This window comes from Hippopotamus amphibius, chromosome 4, assembly GCF_030028045.1.
Source record: "Hippopotamus amphibius kiboko isolate mHipAmp2 chromosome 4, mHipAmp2.hap2, whole genome shotgun sequence".
Lineage (NCBI taxonomy): Eukaryota > Metazoa > Chordata > Mammalia > Artiodactyla > Hippopotamidae > Hippopotamus > Hippopotamus amphibius.
Genome location: NC_080189.1, coordinates 100,013,508 through 100,028,277, shown reverse-complemented (window position 1 = coordinate 100,028,277; position 14,770 = coordinate 100,013,508). Strand labels below are relative to the sequence as shown.

General features: G+C 39.0%; 1 protein-coding gene across 3 annotated transcripts in view; it reads right to left on the bottom strand.

The window, feature by feature from the left end:
* The window catches only part of RAPGEF5 (Rap guanine nucleotide exchange factor 5), a 231,250-nt gene that overhangs the window by 130,320 nt on the left and 86,160 nt on the right, over positions 1-14,770 (bottom strand). For all 3 annotated transcript variants that reach the window (XM_057730812.1, XM_057730810.1, XM_057730811.1), the window contains exon 7: positions 7,766-7,814. In XM_057730812.1, coding sequence (XP_057586795.1) covers positions 7,766-7,814 — 49 coding nt within the window. The remainder of the gene's footprint in view (positions 1-7,765; positions 7,815-14,770) is intronic.

The window sequence follows — 14,770 nt, the reverse complement described above, 5'->3', positions numbered from 1 at the left end:
AGCTGAAGCAGGGAGAGTGTGGGGTGAATCAGGTGGGTATCTCCTTATTTCCATATTTGAACTCTTTGAATATTGTAATATCACCTCGCCGGTTATTTTTGCCCCTAGACTGTTTCGCAAACTTGTTGTGATTTGGGGGACATGGGACAGAAATCTGTTTTGCTGTAAAATGATCTTCTTTGCTTACACTACTTTTCTAATCAGAAAACATTTAATTTTGTAAGGGACAACATCAGAATGCCAACTATCATTTTATTATTCAACTTATATCACAGGACCCTAACTAATGAAATAGTATGAGGGAAAAAAAAAAAGCTACATGGATTGGTAAGATAGAGATAAAATAGTCATAATTGACAGATGCTGTATTTGCCCACACAGAAAATTCAAGATAGTTTTCAAACAAGCTATTGGAATTCATTTGCGTTCAACACTTTTGCTAGTACGCACCAAAGCATGACTTCTCAAACAGCAAAAAATAACCAACTAGAAAAGATAAGAGATGTGGATCAACAAACTGATTCAAAAGTATATACGGAGAGGGAAAAGCGCCAGAATAACCAACTCAGTGTTGAAGGAGGAAAAGTTGGAGGACTGACACTACCCCACATCAACATTTACTATAAAGTTACAGGAATACAGACGGTGTGGTACTGGTGAAAGAACAGACAAATAGGTCAATGGGACAGAAGAGACAGCCCGGAAATAAACCCAGACAAATACAGTCAAGTGATCTGTGAAAAAGGAGCAAAGGCAATACAATACAACAAGGATAGTCTTTTCAACAACTGCAACAATTGGATATCCACACACACACAAAAAGAACCTGGACATAGAGCTTGCACTTTTCACAAAAATTAACTCAAAGTGGATCACAGACTTAATGTAACGCAAAACTATACAATTTCTATGATGTAACAGAAGAAAACCCAGATTACCTTGGATATGGTATGACTTTTTAGCTATAACACCAAAGGCAGGGTCCAAGAAAGAAAGAAGGAAGATAAGCTTGACTTCATTAAAATTAAAAGCTTCTGTACGAATAAGAAAAAAAAATCGAATTGCACACTTTAAATATATGCATTTTATTGTATGTCAATGATATCTCAATAAAAGTTCTTTAAAAAAAAGATAAAAAAAATTAAAAGTTTCTGCTCTTTCAAAGACAATGTGAAGAGGATGAGAATAAAAGCCACGGACTGGGAGAAAACATTTGCAAAACACATCTGAGGAAGGACTGTTATCTAAAATACACAAAGAACTCTTAAAACTCAACAGTAAGAAAACAAGCAGCCTGACTAAAAAATGGGTCAAAGAACCTTAACAGACACCTCACCAAAGAAGATATAAAGATAACAAATAAACACATGAAAAGATGTTCCTCATCCACATGTCACCAATGCAAATCAAAACAACAAAATATACAACAACTCTGACAACAAACACTGGTGAAGATACAGAGCAACAGGAACTCTATTCACTACTGGTGGGAATGCAAAATGGTCCAGCCACTTTAGAAGACAGCTTGGCAGCCTCTTACAAAAGTCAACATACTCTTACCATATGATCCAGAAATCACATATCTTGCTGTTTACCCAAAATAGTTGAAAACTATGTGTGCATAGTTGAAAACTACACAAAAAACCTACACACAGATTGTTCATACCAGCTTTATTTATAACTGCCAAAACTTGGAAGCAATCAAGATGTCCTTCAGCAGGCAAACAAATACATAAACTGTGGTACATCCAGACAATGGAATATTATTCAGTGCTAAAAAGAAATCAGCTATCAAGCCATTAAAAGACAGGGATGAACCTTAAATGCCTATTACGGAGTGAAGAAAGCCAATCTGAAAAGGCTACGTACTGTATGATTTCAAGTCTATGACATTCTGGAAAAGGCAAAACTATGGAGACAGTAACAAGATGAGTGACTGCCAGGGGATGGGGGAAGAGAGGCACAAAGAGGTAAAGACAGGATTTTTAGCGAAGTGAAATTATTCTGTATGATATTATCATGATAAATACATGCTATTATACCTTAGTCCAAACACATACAATGTACCGTACAGTTAGTGAGCCCTGCAGTAAACTGTGGGCTGTGGATAATAATATGGTGTCAGTATAGGTTACTGATTATAACAAACGAACCCCTCTGAGATGACGGCAGGAAGGGGGCTGTGCATGTGGAGACGGGGTGGACGGGATGTGTACTTGCTGCGCCATCTTTCTGTGAACTTGAAACTGCTCTAAAAGGTAACGTTTATTTCAAGAAAAGTGCCACGAAAGACAAAGAATGAGAAACCTTCACGATATAAGATGAGGATGACTTTTTTTTTAAAAAGTTAGTTTATAATAGTAACCCAAACTACAAGGTACCAAAAACTACATCAAGCAAAAAAATGTACAAAGCTTTCAGGAGAAATTTTTAAGACAGTACTGAAGATCTGAGAAAAATGGAACGATATCCTAGGTTTATGAATGGAAATACTTATCTCCAAAGTGTCAAGTTTATGTAATGACCTATAAATTCAAAATACTTTAAAAAATCCCTATAGGGGTTTTCATGGAACTTGACAAAATAAAACTATGAAGAGAAGAGGAAAATAAAAAGAAACTTGCTTTACCCTTTAATCTCCCAAAAATCTTATTATAAAGTTTTGGTAATTCAAAGAGGAAAGTGTAGTCAAAGGAACAAATAGATCAAAGGTACACAGAGACCAGAAATAAATTCAAGCATCTATATATAAACTTTATATAAAATGGAGTCAGCATCATATCCAATGAACACTGCTGGGATAACTAGCTTAGCATATGGAAAACATAAACTGGATTTCTACCTGACACCATATACAAAAATAAATTCCAGATGACAAAGTCTTAAACATGAAAAACAAAACTTTAACACTATCCATACCAAGCTACTGACCTAGCTATTCCATTTTTAGTAATATGATGAGAAAATAATTGGAAAAGGGCAAAAAGATATACATAAGAATATATCTTCAGGCCCTTCTATTATCACTTATAATAGGAAAACTATTAAAAACTTAAACATATAACAAAGAACTAGTTAATAAGTTCTATGGCATTGATATAAATGTACAACAGCTAATAAAAATGATACACAGCTAGGGACTTCCCTGGTAGCACAGTGGTTAAGAATCCACTTGCCAATGCAGGGGACACAGGTTCGACCCCTGGTCCGGGAAGATCCCATATGCTGCAGAGCAACTAAGCCTGTGCATCACAACTACTGAGCCTGTGCTCTAGAGCCGGCGAGCCACAACTAATGAGCCCACATGCCACAACTACTGAAGCCTGCATGCCTAGAGCCCATGCTTCGCAACAAGGGAAGCCACTGCAATGAGAAGCCTGCGCACCACAACAAAGAGTAGCCCCTGCTTGCCGAAACTAGAGAAAGCCTGCGCACAGCAATGAAGACCCAACACAGCCAATAAATAAAAATAAAATTAAACTTTTTTTAAAAGCAACAAAAAAACCCCAAAACAACAAAAAATATTATACACAGCTATATTAATGCATGGAAATGAATCCTATAAAAAGTGGACTTATAGTCATCAAGACTAGTATTGGTAGATATCAATGGAGTCTGTTCAATGGAACAGAACAGGGAATCCAGAAATACACCCACAAAAAAATACCCAACTTATTTTTGACAAAGGAGCAAAAGCAATTCAATAGAAGAAAGATGGTCTTTTCAATAAATGGTGCTGGAAAAATTGGACATTCATAAGTCAAAATAAAAACAAAAGAATCTTGACATAATTCTCACACCTTATAGAAAGACTAACTGATAAGCCAGAAAGAGAAAAACAAATACTGTATGCTAACTCATATATATGGAATCCAAAAATATGGTACTGGTGAACCAAGTGACTGGGCAAGAATAAAGATGCAGATGTAGAGAACAGACTTGGGGGGGGGGGTGCGAAGGGGAAGCTGGGCTGAAGTGAGAGAGTAGCATTGACATATATACACTACCAGCTGTAAAATAGATAGCTAGTGGGAAGCTGCTGGGAGAGCAACTTGATGCTTGGTGATGACCTAGGGGTGGGATAGGGAGGGTGGGAGGGAGGGGATATGGGAATATATGTATAAACACAGCTGATTCACTTTGTTGTACAGCAGAAACTGGCACAACAGTGTAAAGCAATTATACTCCAATAAAGAGCTTAAAAAAAAAGAAAACTAACTCAAAATGGATCGTGAACTCAAATGTAAAACATAAAACTATAAAAACTTTTAAGGAAAAATAGACCCAGGAGAAAATCTTTGGCATCTGGGACTAGACAAAGACTCCACCCAAAGACATGACCCATTAAAAAATATTAATAAATAGGACTTCACCAAAATTAGAAACTTTCGCTCTGTGAAAGACTTTGACAAGGAAATGAAAAGACAGGCTATAGATTGGGAGAAAATATTTGTCTAAGGATTGGTATCTAGAATAAAGAAATCTCAAAACTCAACAATAAAAAAACCCCCCAAACAATCCAATTAGAAAATGAGCAAAATACATGAACAGATATTTCACCAAAGATGACATTCAGGTGGCAAATGAACACATGAAAAGACCAGCCATTAGGGAAATGCACACTAAACCTACAGTGAGGTGCCACTACACAGCTGTTAGAATGGTTAAAATATAGTGACAATATCAAATGCAGGCAAGGATGCAAGAACCCAGATCACACACACATTGCTAGTGAGAACGTAAGATGGTACAGCCACACTGGAAAATCGTTAGGCGGTTTCTTAAAAAAAAAACCATGCACTTACTAAACAATCCAGCAATTGTACTCCTGGGCATTTAGTCCAGAGAAATAAAGACTTACGTTCACCCAAAAACTTGCACGTGTAGTTTCATTCGTAATGGCCCAAACTGGAAACAACCCCAATGCCCTTCGTGGGTGAATGGCTACACGTAGTGTAGGACCTTCATATGATGGAATACTATTCAGTTATAAAAAGGAATAAACCATTGATATACACAACGACCTGAATAAATCTTCAGAGAATTACAGAAGTGAAAAGAGCCCCTCCTATAAGCTTATATGCTGTTTGATTCCATTTCTACAATATTTTTGAAATAACAAAATTATAGAAATAGAGAACAGATTGATGATTGCAGAGGTTACAGAGGAAACAGGGGTAGGAGGAAAGTCAGTGTAGCTGTAAAAGACAAACATGAAAGATCCTTTTGGTGATGTAAATGTCTTGTATCAATGTCAATATCCTGATTGTGATACGGCACTTGAGTTGTACAGGATGTCACCGTTGCGGGGAGCTGCGTAAAGGGAACCTGTGATCCCTCATTATTTATTGCAACTGCACATGAAGATACAATTATCACTTAATAAAAGAGCACATGTAAGATGACCTCACTTTCATAAAGTCTGCATATATTACATACAATAATATAAAATCTACATATATTATATATAATACCTACATATTAATAGAGAAATGTCTGGAAATACATGCAGAAAGGAGTATTATTGGTTATCTGTGTTAGTGAGATGATGGGTGATTTTTCAATTTCTTCTTCCTACATTCATGTATTACCAAAGTGTTTTCAATGGCTATGCTATACTAATAAGGAAAAAAGAAGCTATTTTCATTATAAAAGACAAGTAATACATGCTCACTGAACACATTTTTCTCCACTGTATTAATTCTTCAAAATATCATTTAAAAAATTGTTTAACATTCCATTACGTTGATCTATCAATTTCATCAGGTCTCTATTATGGGAACTTAAGGGTTGTTTCTAATTTCTTACTGTGAAAAAAAGCAATGAGATAGATTTCATCTACTGAATCTTCACATGCATCTCTGATTATGCCCAAAGCTAGACCTCCAATCATGGAGTTACTGGGTTATAGAGCAACTATCCTAGAACGTACTGAAAAGATGCTTTTCTGAAAAGCTATGAATTTATGTCCACATGCTTGGTGTATTTGTTTCCCTCTGTCCCTGAGACGCTGCCAATGTTCTATGCCCATTCCAAGCTCCACAGATGAAACAAGTAACGAAAACAGACACGTTAACCTCATGGTGTAATAATGTCAACTTCATATCAATCTTTTATTTTGCACAATCTACTGTGTGTGGGTCTTGCTTACTCCTCTTCATTTCCCTTCACCTCCAGAGAGTTCAAATTTCTTAGCCTGACATTCGAAACCTGCCTCTTTTTGCCTCATTCACTTGGTTCCAGCCATTCTCACCTCCATGCTATTCCTCAAACACATTTTGCACACCCCTGCCCAATGCTCTTGTCTGGGCATCCACTGAGCTCACCCCTCAGTGACTTCAGGTCTTTGCTCAAATGTGCCCTATCAGGGGCCTTCCCATCCCACGCTGTGTAAATTAGCAACCCCCTTCTCCAGCCCCATCTGTATTTATTTGCTCTGTTTTTCTCCAGCAGTGACAGAGTACATCTTTTTTATTATTTCCCCAACTTTTTCTGAAACTTAAAAATTTCAAAATCCCTATCCTCCAAGGCACTGTCACCCCAACTCATACAACCTGTAAGCTTTGTCTCCTTATGGTTACAGGAACCAACAGCTCTAGCACAATTTATTTCTAAGACTTCCCTCCTACAACCTTTATACTGGTGTCCTTTCTCCATCTTGGCCTCCACCTATGCAAAAACCCATGATCTAATGCTGTTCTAGTAGGAGCCCTATTCACTGCCCCAGCTCTGTGGGTCCAGATCACTGTTCCTTGCATCTCTTCTCCACCAACTTTGTAGCATCTAGTCTCTGCATCCTCTACATCAGCCAAGTCAATGAAGATACAGTATAAACATAACAATTACTAAAGTGTGTTTCATTCCAAAGGTCACTGAGAGAAAAGCAAATTTTTAGAGTTTCTACCTAGAAAAAGAAAGATGTAAAATGTATGATTTCTGTTCTGAAGACATTTCTGTTCTGCTTACTTCTTCTAACTTTGGCAACTCTTTGATTTGGTCATAGTGTCTTCACCTGAAAAGTCTCACTCTAGTTTAACATTATCTAAGAAGTACCTCCTGCCTCTTTGTCCCTTCCATTCAGCACTGACCTTCTGCCTCTGAACAGCAAAGGATGCCTCCTCCTGATATTCCTCCTTTCAAAGCAAGTTTTTTCTACCTCATTGAGTCTCTATTTCATATTGAATTTCAGCAGAGCATGGCTTTCTCTCCTCAAGATGTATCTGAAAGCGCCCTTTTCCTTTCCACTTATTACATCCACAGATTGCTTCCTAAGGTATTAGGAATCAGAGCCACACAATCAGTCCCTATGAAAAACGCCTGCTATTAAATGTTATTAGACAATTCAATTATTTTTATAAGAAGTTACTTTGAGATGAAAAATATAAAAAAAGAGACCACCATTATATAATTTATTTTCCTCTGTCATTATGATAGGTAATGCAATGTGGCTTGCTTTCTTTTGCTGGGAACCTAGACTTTTTCCATGCTTGCAGTGGACAACAAATGTATTTTTAATTTTCAATTCCATTTTTCCTTGAAGTAGGAAATAAAGCAAGGCAGTGAAATTTTAAAGAACTAACACACACACACACACCTGTGCTATTTTGATGGTAGAATAAATAATGTTTAAAAAACAAACGCAGATACCTTTCTGCATTCTATACCAAAGCTTCCTGAGTTACATTCAACTGCTCACCACCACACGGCATGTGAAATATCCCCAAATAATTTGAACCTTCCTCCAGCCCCATGAAAGACTACTCACCAGACTTCCTTGCTTTCAAAGCAATAACAGCTGCTAGCTCTCGCTGCACCTATAAAATATTAGGGGGGGAAATCAAATTAGAATAAGAAAAATGTAGCTTTGTTTTTAGATATGCAACCGAAGTTAAGAGCTGTTGCAACATGAGTTAAGTTTGCTGCCATATTTTTATTTGTTTTGAATAATGTGGAAAAACCTCTGCATAGGAATTTTAGGCCAAAAACCTCAAAGAATCTGATTGATTTACTTTAAAAAGAAATTAAACAGTTGCCAAAACGTACACATTGGGGAGCGTTGGTACTTATGCCGAGATGATGGGAAGTACCTCAAAACATAACTGTGTAACCTTCAGAAATAATGCAAATCAATGATTAAAACAGGCACAATACTGTGGCAAAGATATTAAATATTCTTTATCTCCCAAAGATTCCAGTTTATACAAAACTTCTAGAAAATTTGAGGTAGGTGATCCTAGTTTAATTGGACCTCTGTTTGAATGCAGTGAACGATCACTTGAGGCCCGACAGGTTTACAGCAACCATTTTGGACGACATGCTGTGTAAAAGCAAGTTCTATGAATACACAGGGCAGGTGAAACTGGAAGAGGCAAGACGACCTTTAATATCCTGAGAGCCTCAAACCGCACTTATTTGTCCAGACTTTTGCTCGCTCATTCTCTCTCTCCCCCCAACACATAAGCTTAAATCCTTCCTCAAAAGCATTCTCAAAGAGGAACATAAAACAGAGACCAAAAAAGATACCCACAGTCACTTTCAAAGATAACATGGGGAAAAAAGATAACACAAGGAAAATCTTTGGGAAACCTATGTTTGATAGCAATAAAATTTCCATAATAAGCAAGCTCATTCCTCTTCAGGAAACAATCTTTTAAGCTTGGGGGGGGGGGGGGGAGAGAGAGAGAGAGAGAGAGAGAGAGAGAGAGAGAGTGTGTGTGTGTGTGTGTGTGTGTTTACAGGGGTTGTGGTAGTGAGTTTGGAAGGGTCCTGCAGCTTAATATATTACACTAATGACATTTTAAAGGCAGAGCATGAAAGTTGAAGGTTACAGAAGATTTGCTATTGAAATTAATCTAATTTACAATGAGGTACATGAAGGCAAAAGTACCCCAGTGAGACAATGGGACTCTGTTTAGGACCAATTTCACAATGGCCAGGGTACTGCCACCCCTGAAGAAGGCAGCTTCCTCCCTGTATGGCTTTACCGCCATGCTTTCCCTGGCTGGCCATTTATGAATGGCCATTTAAAAGGGTGTAATACTCTTGATTTATCTGATTCTTTGATTCCTTAAAGAATCAGATAAATCAAGAAAAATTATACTGTAACAAGAAGATAATCAGTCCCTCTCGAACCACAGGAGTCTGAGATCTGAAAACACTCATGGGTAGAAAAATTTAGTTGAAGACCTTATAGGGGAAAAGAGACCTGGGGAAGATGGAAGTGATGCTTAATCAGAGGAAAGCCTTTATAAATACCTGTATGTGTAATAATAAGACAGCAACAAAAAATATATAAATTAGTGCTTATTTTATACATTTGAAATTGTGTGCAAGGTTTATCATAGTAACAGCATCTCTCTTCAGAATTTTCCTCTGTTACAGTGTCAGAAATGTTTGGGGGTGGACAAAGATGCAGGTTAGAAACATTCACTGGGGGCTTCCCTGGTGGCACAGTGGTTAAGAATCCGCCTGCCACTGCAGGGGACACAGGTTCGATCCCTGGGCCGGGAAGATCCCACACGCCTTGGAGCAACTAAGCCCATGTGCCACAACTACTGAGCCCATGTGCCGGAACTACTGAAGCCTGTGTGCCTAGAGCCTGTGCTCCACAACAAGAGAAGCCACTGCAACAAAGAGTAGCCCCCGCTCACCACAACTAGAGAAAGCCCATGAGCAGCAAGGAGACCCAACGCAGCCAAAAATAAAATAAGTAATAAAATTTAAAAAAAAAAGAACCCTGTCAATGGCTTCCTGATTTTATGAGCTTCTAGGGAGACTCCACTGTGGCTCAGAGACAGGAAGAAAGCAGAGATGGAAAAAGATGCAGAAGGTGGATCAATTAGTTTGCGTCCAGGGGATGAAAAACTGTCTTTTCCACCCTCCTCTGTCAGTTTTCCGTACTTGATATTCTCTTCATGAGAGCTTCAGTTTTTCTTTCTCAAATTAGAAATAAGGCTCAAAATAGAAATAACTCAGAGAAGGAAGCTGTTATATTCCCAACACTGTATAAAGCTACATCTTTTCAAAGATCTGGTAGAGAAAGAAAGGGAGCAAGGGAGTGAGGAAGAAACCAACATCGCACTTTTTTGGGAGCCAAGAAGACGAAAGATGAGCAGTGAGAAAGACAAGAACTTCCCAGTTAAGTTTAGAAGGAACCTAAACTTTTTCTTTTTTTCACATTAAAGTGAATGAGATTACTCTACTGGACTACACTCCATCCCCTGAACATCTGCAGTCAGGAGGAGGTAAAAGTGTTACACGGGGTGGGGTAGAGAATAGCTTCCGTGTTCCTGCCTCCAAGGGAAACCGAGTTTTTTGACCAAAACCCTGTGGGTAGGCTATTCTTCCTTCAGAACACAAAGAGCAAAGCACAGATCAAGCAAAACACAAACTGGGTAAGATCCCATTAGAGGCTCCTACACTATCTTCCCAGCACTTTTTTTTTTCCCAAACACACTAGCAATGATTTAATTCATTTTCGATTGTGACTGATGTCTGTTTTCTGGGCAGAAGCTCCTCCGAGGTAGCCATGGTTTCATCACATCAACCAGGGCCATCACCATCCATGCACTGACCCACAGGAGGCGAGGCGGATGCAGAGGCCACCTTAAGAGAACAGAGACAGAATCTAGAGGAGAGAAAAGGCTGCCTGATGAAGGACAAGGAAACTCAAAAAGAAGGTACTCTCCAGGAAGAAGGGACTCGTGGCAGAAATCTTCAGAACAAATTAGAAGGACTCGAAGCCTCCTTTAGCAAATAACTGCTAGGTTTATACTGAAAACTAACTCTGAACAACTACAGAAACAGAGACTAGAATTTTCTTTAAGCACTAATACAACCCTCCTGCTAAGATGCTCCAGAATCCCTAACATCCAGGAACTGATTAAGACAATAAATACGTGCTGTTGTAAACCATTAAATCTGGGGGTAGTTCGTTACAATGAAGTCTTTTGTCCTTTAAGATAAATTTATTAATTTTATTTTTAAATTTATTGGCTGTATTGGGTCTTCGTTGCTGCACACAGGCTTTCTGTAGTTGCTGAGAGCAGGGGCTACTCTTCGTTGTGATGTGCGGGCTTCTCACTGCGGTGGCTTCTCTTGCTGCAGAGCACAGGCTCTAGGCGCTCTGGCTTCAGTAACTGCACCACGTGGGCTCAGTAGTTGTGGCTTGCGGGCTGTAGAGCGCAGGCTCAGTAGTTGTGGGGCACGGGCTTAGTGGCTCCTCGACACGTGGGATCTTCCCAGACCAGGGCTCAAACCCATGTCCCCTGCGTTGGCAGGTGGATTCTTAACCACTGTGCCAGCAGGGAAGCCCTGAAAATTCTTTAATAGACTATTATTTTTCTACTTGATCTACCTGTATTGTTGGTTAACATAAGTTTCTCCCACCATGACAAAAACAGAACCCTCTTTTCAGATCAGTTTCCAAAAAATGTATATATAGAGAGCCAAGAGCCATGTTCTGACATTCGCCACTGTTTTTATTTAACGCGGGTGCAAAACCACCGTCTAGGAAATGAGAAGAAATGCACTGTTCTTAATTTGACAGAAAGTACATTATTACCTTGTCCTTCCCTATTACAAGTGTTCCTACTATGATCTGAACCCTTGAGGCTAGATGTATTCCAGAATTCAACACTTTTTTTAAGCTCTTTATTGGAATATAATTGCTTTACACTCTTGTGCCAGTTTTTGAGGTACACCAGAGTGAATCAGCTGTATTCATACATATATCCCCATATCCCCTCCCTCCCACCCTCCCTGTGCTGGCCCTCTAGGGCATCACCCATCATCGAGTTGACCTCCCTGTGTTATACAGCAGCTTCCCACTAGCTGTCTATTTTACAGTTGGTAGTGTATGTATGTCTCTGCTACTCTCTCACTTCCTCCCAGCTTCCCCTTTGCACCCCACCCCCATCCCACCCCACAACCCCGTGTCCTCCAGTCCACTCTCTATCGACATTTTATATAGTTCAGAAACGTACCCTAATCTAGGTCACACCCTCAAGCAAGGGCTTGGGCAGTAACTTATAATAAGAAATCAGACATGTTAATATTTCTGCAATGAAATATATGATTATTCACACTGTAACAGGGAAGGGCTAAATCAGACTCCCGGGTCAATCAGTTTCTTTGACTTTAACCTTTGCTTTTCGCTGCTTTTGTTATTATCATCCTCCACGATGGCCTGCCTCAGGGAACCCTGCCCCTCTGCCTGAATGTTAAACTGAAGTGCCTCCGTTCAGCTCACAGGCAGACAATCTGCCCTGCCCACTTGCGTGGATGGCTGCAAGAAAGAGGAAATTAACACATCCCCTCACGGAGGCTGGTCATTTCAGGAGATGTTTTGCAAGACTGACGGCCCTTTTTACTTTACTCTACCCCGCCACCACCACCCTCCCACCCCACTCTCCTGCCTCTCCCTCTGTGATTCTGCCTTTTTACTTTACTTCCTCACCACTTCTTCCTCTCTGATTCTATAAAAGAAACTGGCATCCAAACCCTGAGAAGATGGTCTTTTGAGACACGAGTCTGCCATCTTCTCGGTCTGCCAGCTTTCCGAATAAAGTCGTATTCCCTGCCTCAACACTTCGTCTCCAATTTGCTGGCCTCTCGTGCAGCAAGCAGAGCGAGCTTGCACTCTGCAACAATACCAAATGGGATAAAGACAGACTAGGAAAAGCCTCAGGATTTTCTACTAAACGTATTCAGTTTGGTTAGATTTTTGTTACCAACTAAGTTATGAAATGTTTTGTTTTTCAGGGCTTTTATATCTCAGAGCTGTGAATAATAGATTGTAAACCTCTACTAATTTTACACTAAAATTTTCTCTCCATCTTTTTCCCGTCTCTTCGCATCAAACATGTATGCAGTCAGTACGTTATGTCTACTAAGAAATGCTTTCTTTAAATAGCTTGGATTTTCATCTATTTCCAACCTGACTACATTAGAACCACTCGGGGAGCTTTAAAAAAAACAATCGATACTAAATCAGAATCTCTGGGGGAGAGGTCCAGCCATGAGTATTTGCTGCTGCTGTTGTTTCCAAGTTCCCTAAGCAATTCTAGGCTGTATCCAGGGTTGAGAAGCACCGCTCTATGTAATAAGATATCTTAGCTTCCCTAAGACTCACTCTTTTAATCTTGTAATCATTTCAACTGACAAACTTTACTTTTTATTTTGTTCTCCTCTAATTTAATTCATTTGTAAAGGAACATGGCCTTCACTGTGTTTTAGGTATTAAATTATGATATAATCCAATCAAACAATAAGACTCAGTTACTACATCAACAGTTTGACAGACACGATATACTCAAGCACAAGGAAAACTACAAGGGAGTTTTTTAAGAAGCTTAAACTTTAAAATACAGTTTACTCAATATAAAAAGAACCATGCAACTCAAAACACATCTGCAGCTTAGGGTGTATTTGCTCTTGTGAATATCTAAATAGACGATAATTAAGGGACTGATAAAATCCATCTCAAATTTTTCTCTCTCCTCTAGGTAACCACCAGCAATTTTAAAATGTTTTTAAATGTTTTGGCTTTCTGTCTTCAATAACCAGCAGGGCTGTTCACAAAATAGCCCTGAAATCCAACAAGAATCAGAGCCAGTCTTAGTTTCAGTATTTTGTCTTTTTTCTCTGGCACTTTATAGTGCCTTCAGCCTCAAAATACAAATGCTCAAAAAGCTCTTTTGCATCAGTACAAGACGCCAGAGGTAATAGGGAGTGTCAAATGTAAACCCTGAACGTCAGGAATCACATCCATGGGTGAGGTTAACTGAGAAGCCATGGCAGGCTTCCTGGAGGAAGAGGCCCTTGAGAACCAAGTGTGAAGCTGGGTAAAAAGTCAATGAAAGTCTTTGTGGGAGGACAGACCAAAAGTGGCAAAAGTCTTAGCTAACCAAAGGGCCATCTTTACAAACTAATTTTAAATAGAATCATGAATTCACAAATTCCCTCAAGGTTTTTAGTACATCTATTAATCTTAGAAACATTTAACTGTTGATACCATGACAGAAATGTTTTTACAACACAGAACCCATTTTCTCAATTTCCTAAATTAAATGTAAGAAGAAACATAACTCAATACTCTTCCCTGTTTTATTCCCAAATATACTTATTTTTAAAACACTGTAAAATCTTAAGATAGTATGGACTTTAAGAATTCTAGAAAAATAAATATAAATATGCTTCTTAAAGCCATCAACGTACTTTTGGATAAGACACAAACTGAGCCGTGATGGTGGCTAGACTTCTGTCCTATGAACGAATACCCACAGGCTCAGTGACAATGTTCTCTGCTCCTCAGAGGCCCGTTTTCCTATTTTCAAATTCATTATTTTGTTCTGAAGAGTTAATGCTGCCGCAAGATTCACACGTGGATAATCTGTGGTGCCTGAAGCAGTAAGGGCGATATGAATGTTAGCTATCGCCACCACCACTACATCACTGTAAGTAACACAGTTGAGCTTAACAGTAAATTATAATAGGACAGTCTAGTCCCTAGCTGCTTTGGTAGTTCATGTGTTTAAACCCCTTCTTCCCACCTAAATCATGAACTCCTTGACAACCAGTATTGCTTCTGCTTATAATATTCCACCTACGCGCCGCCCACGCGGCAACTAGCATAAAAGGGACTGATAGGTTTCACCGAAAAGCTGTGAACAGTGCCTACAGTGCTTGTATTTCCAGAGTTTACTTTAAAAATAAGCTTTTAGATTTCCACAGAATTCTGAAGCTTTTACAAATGTGTGAAGACAGGCTT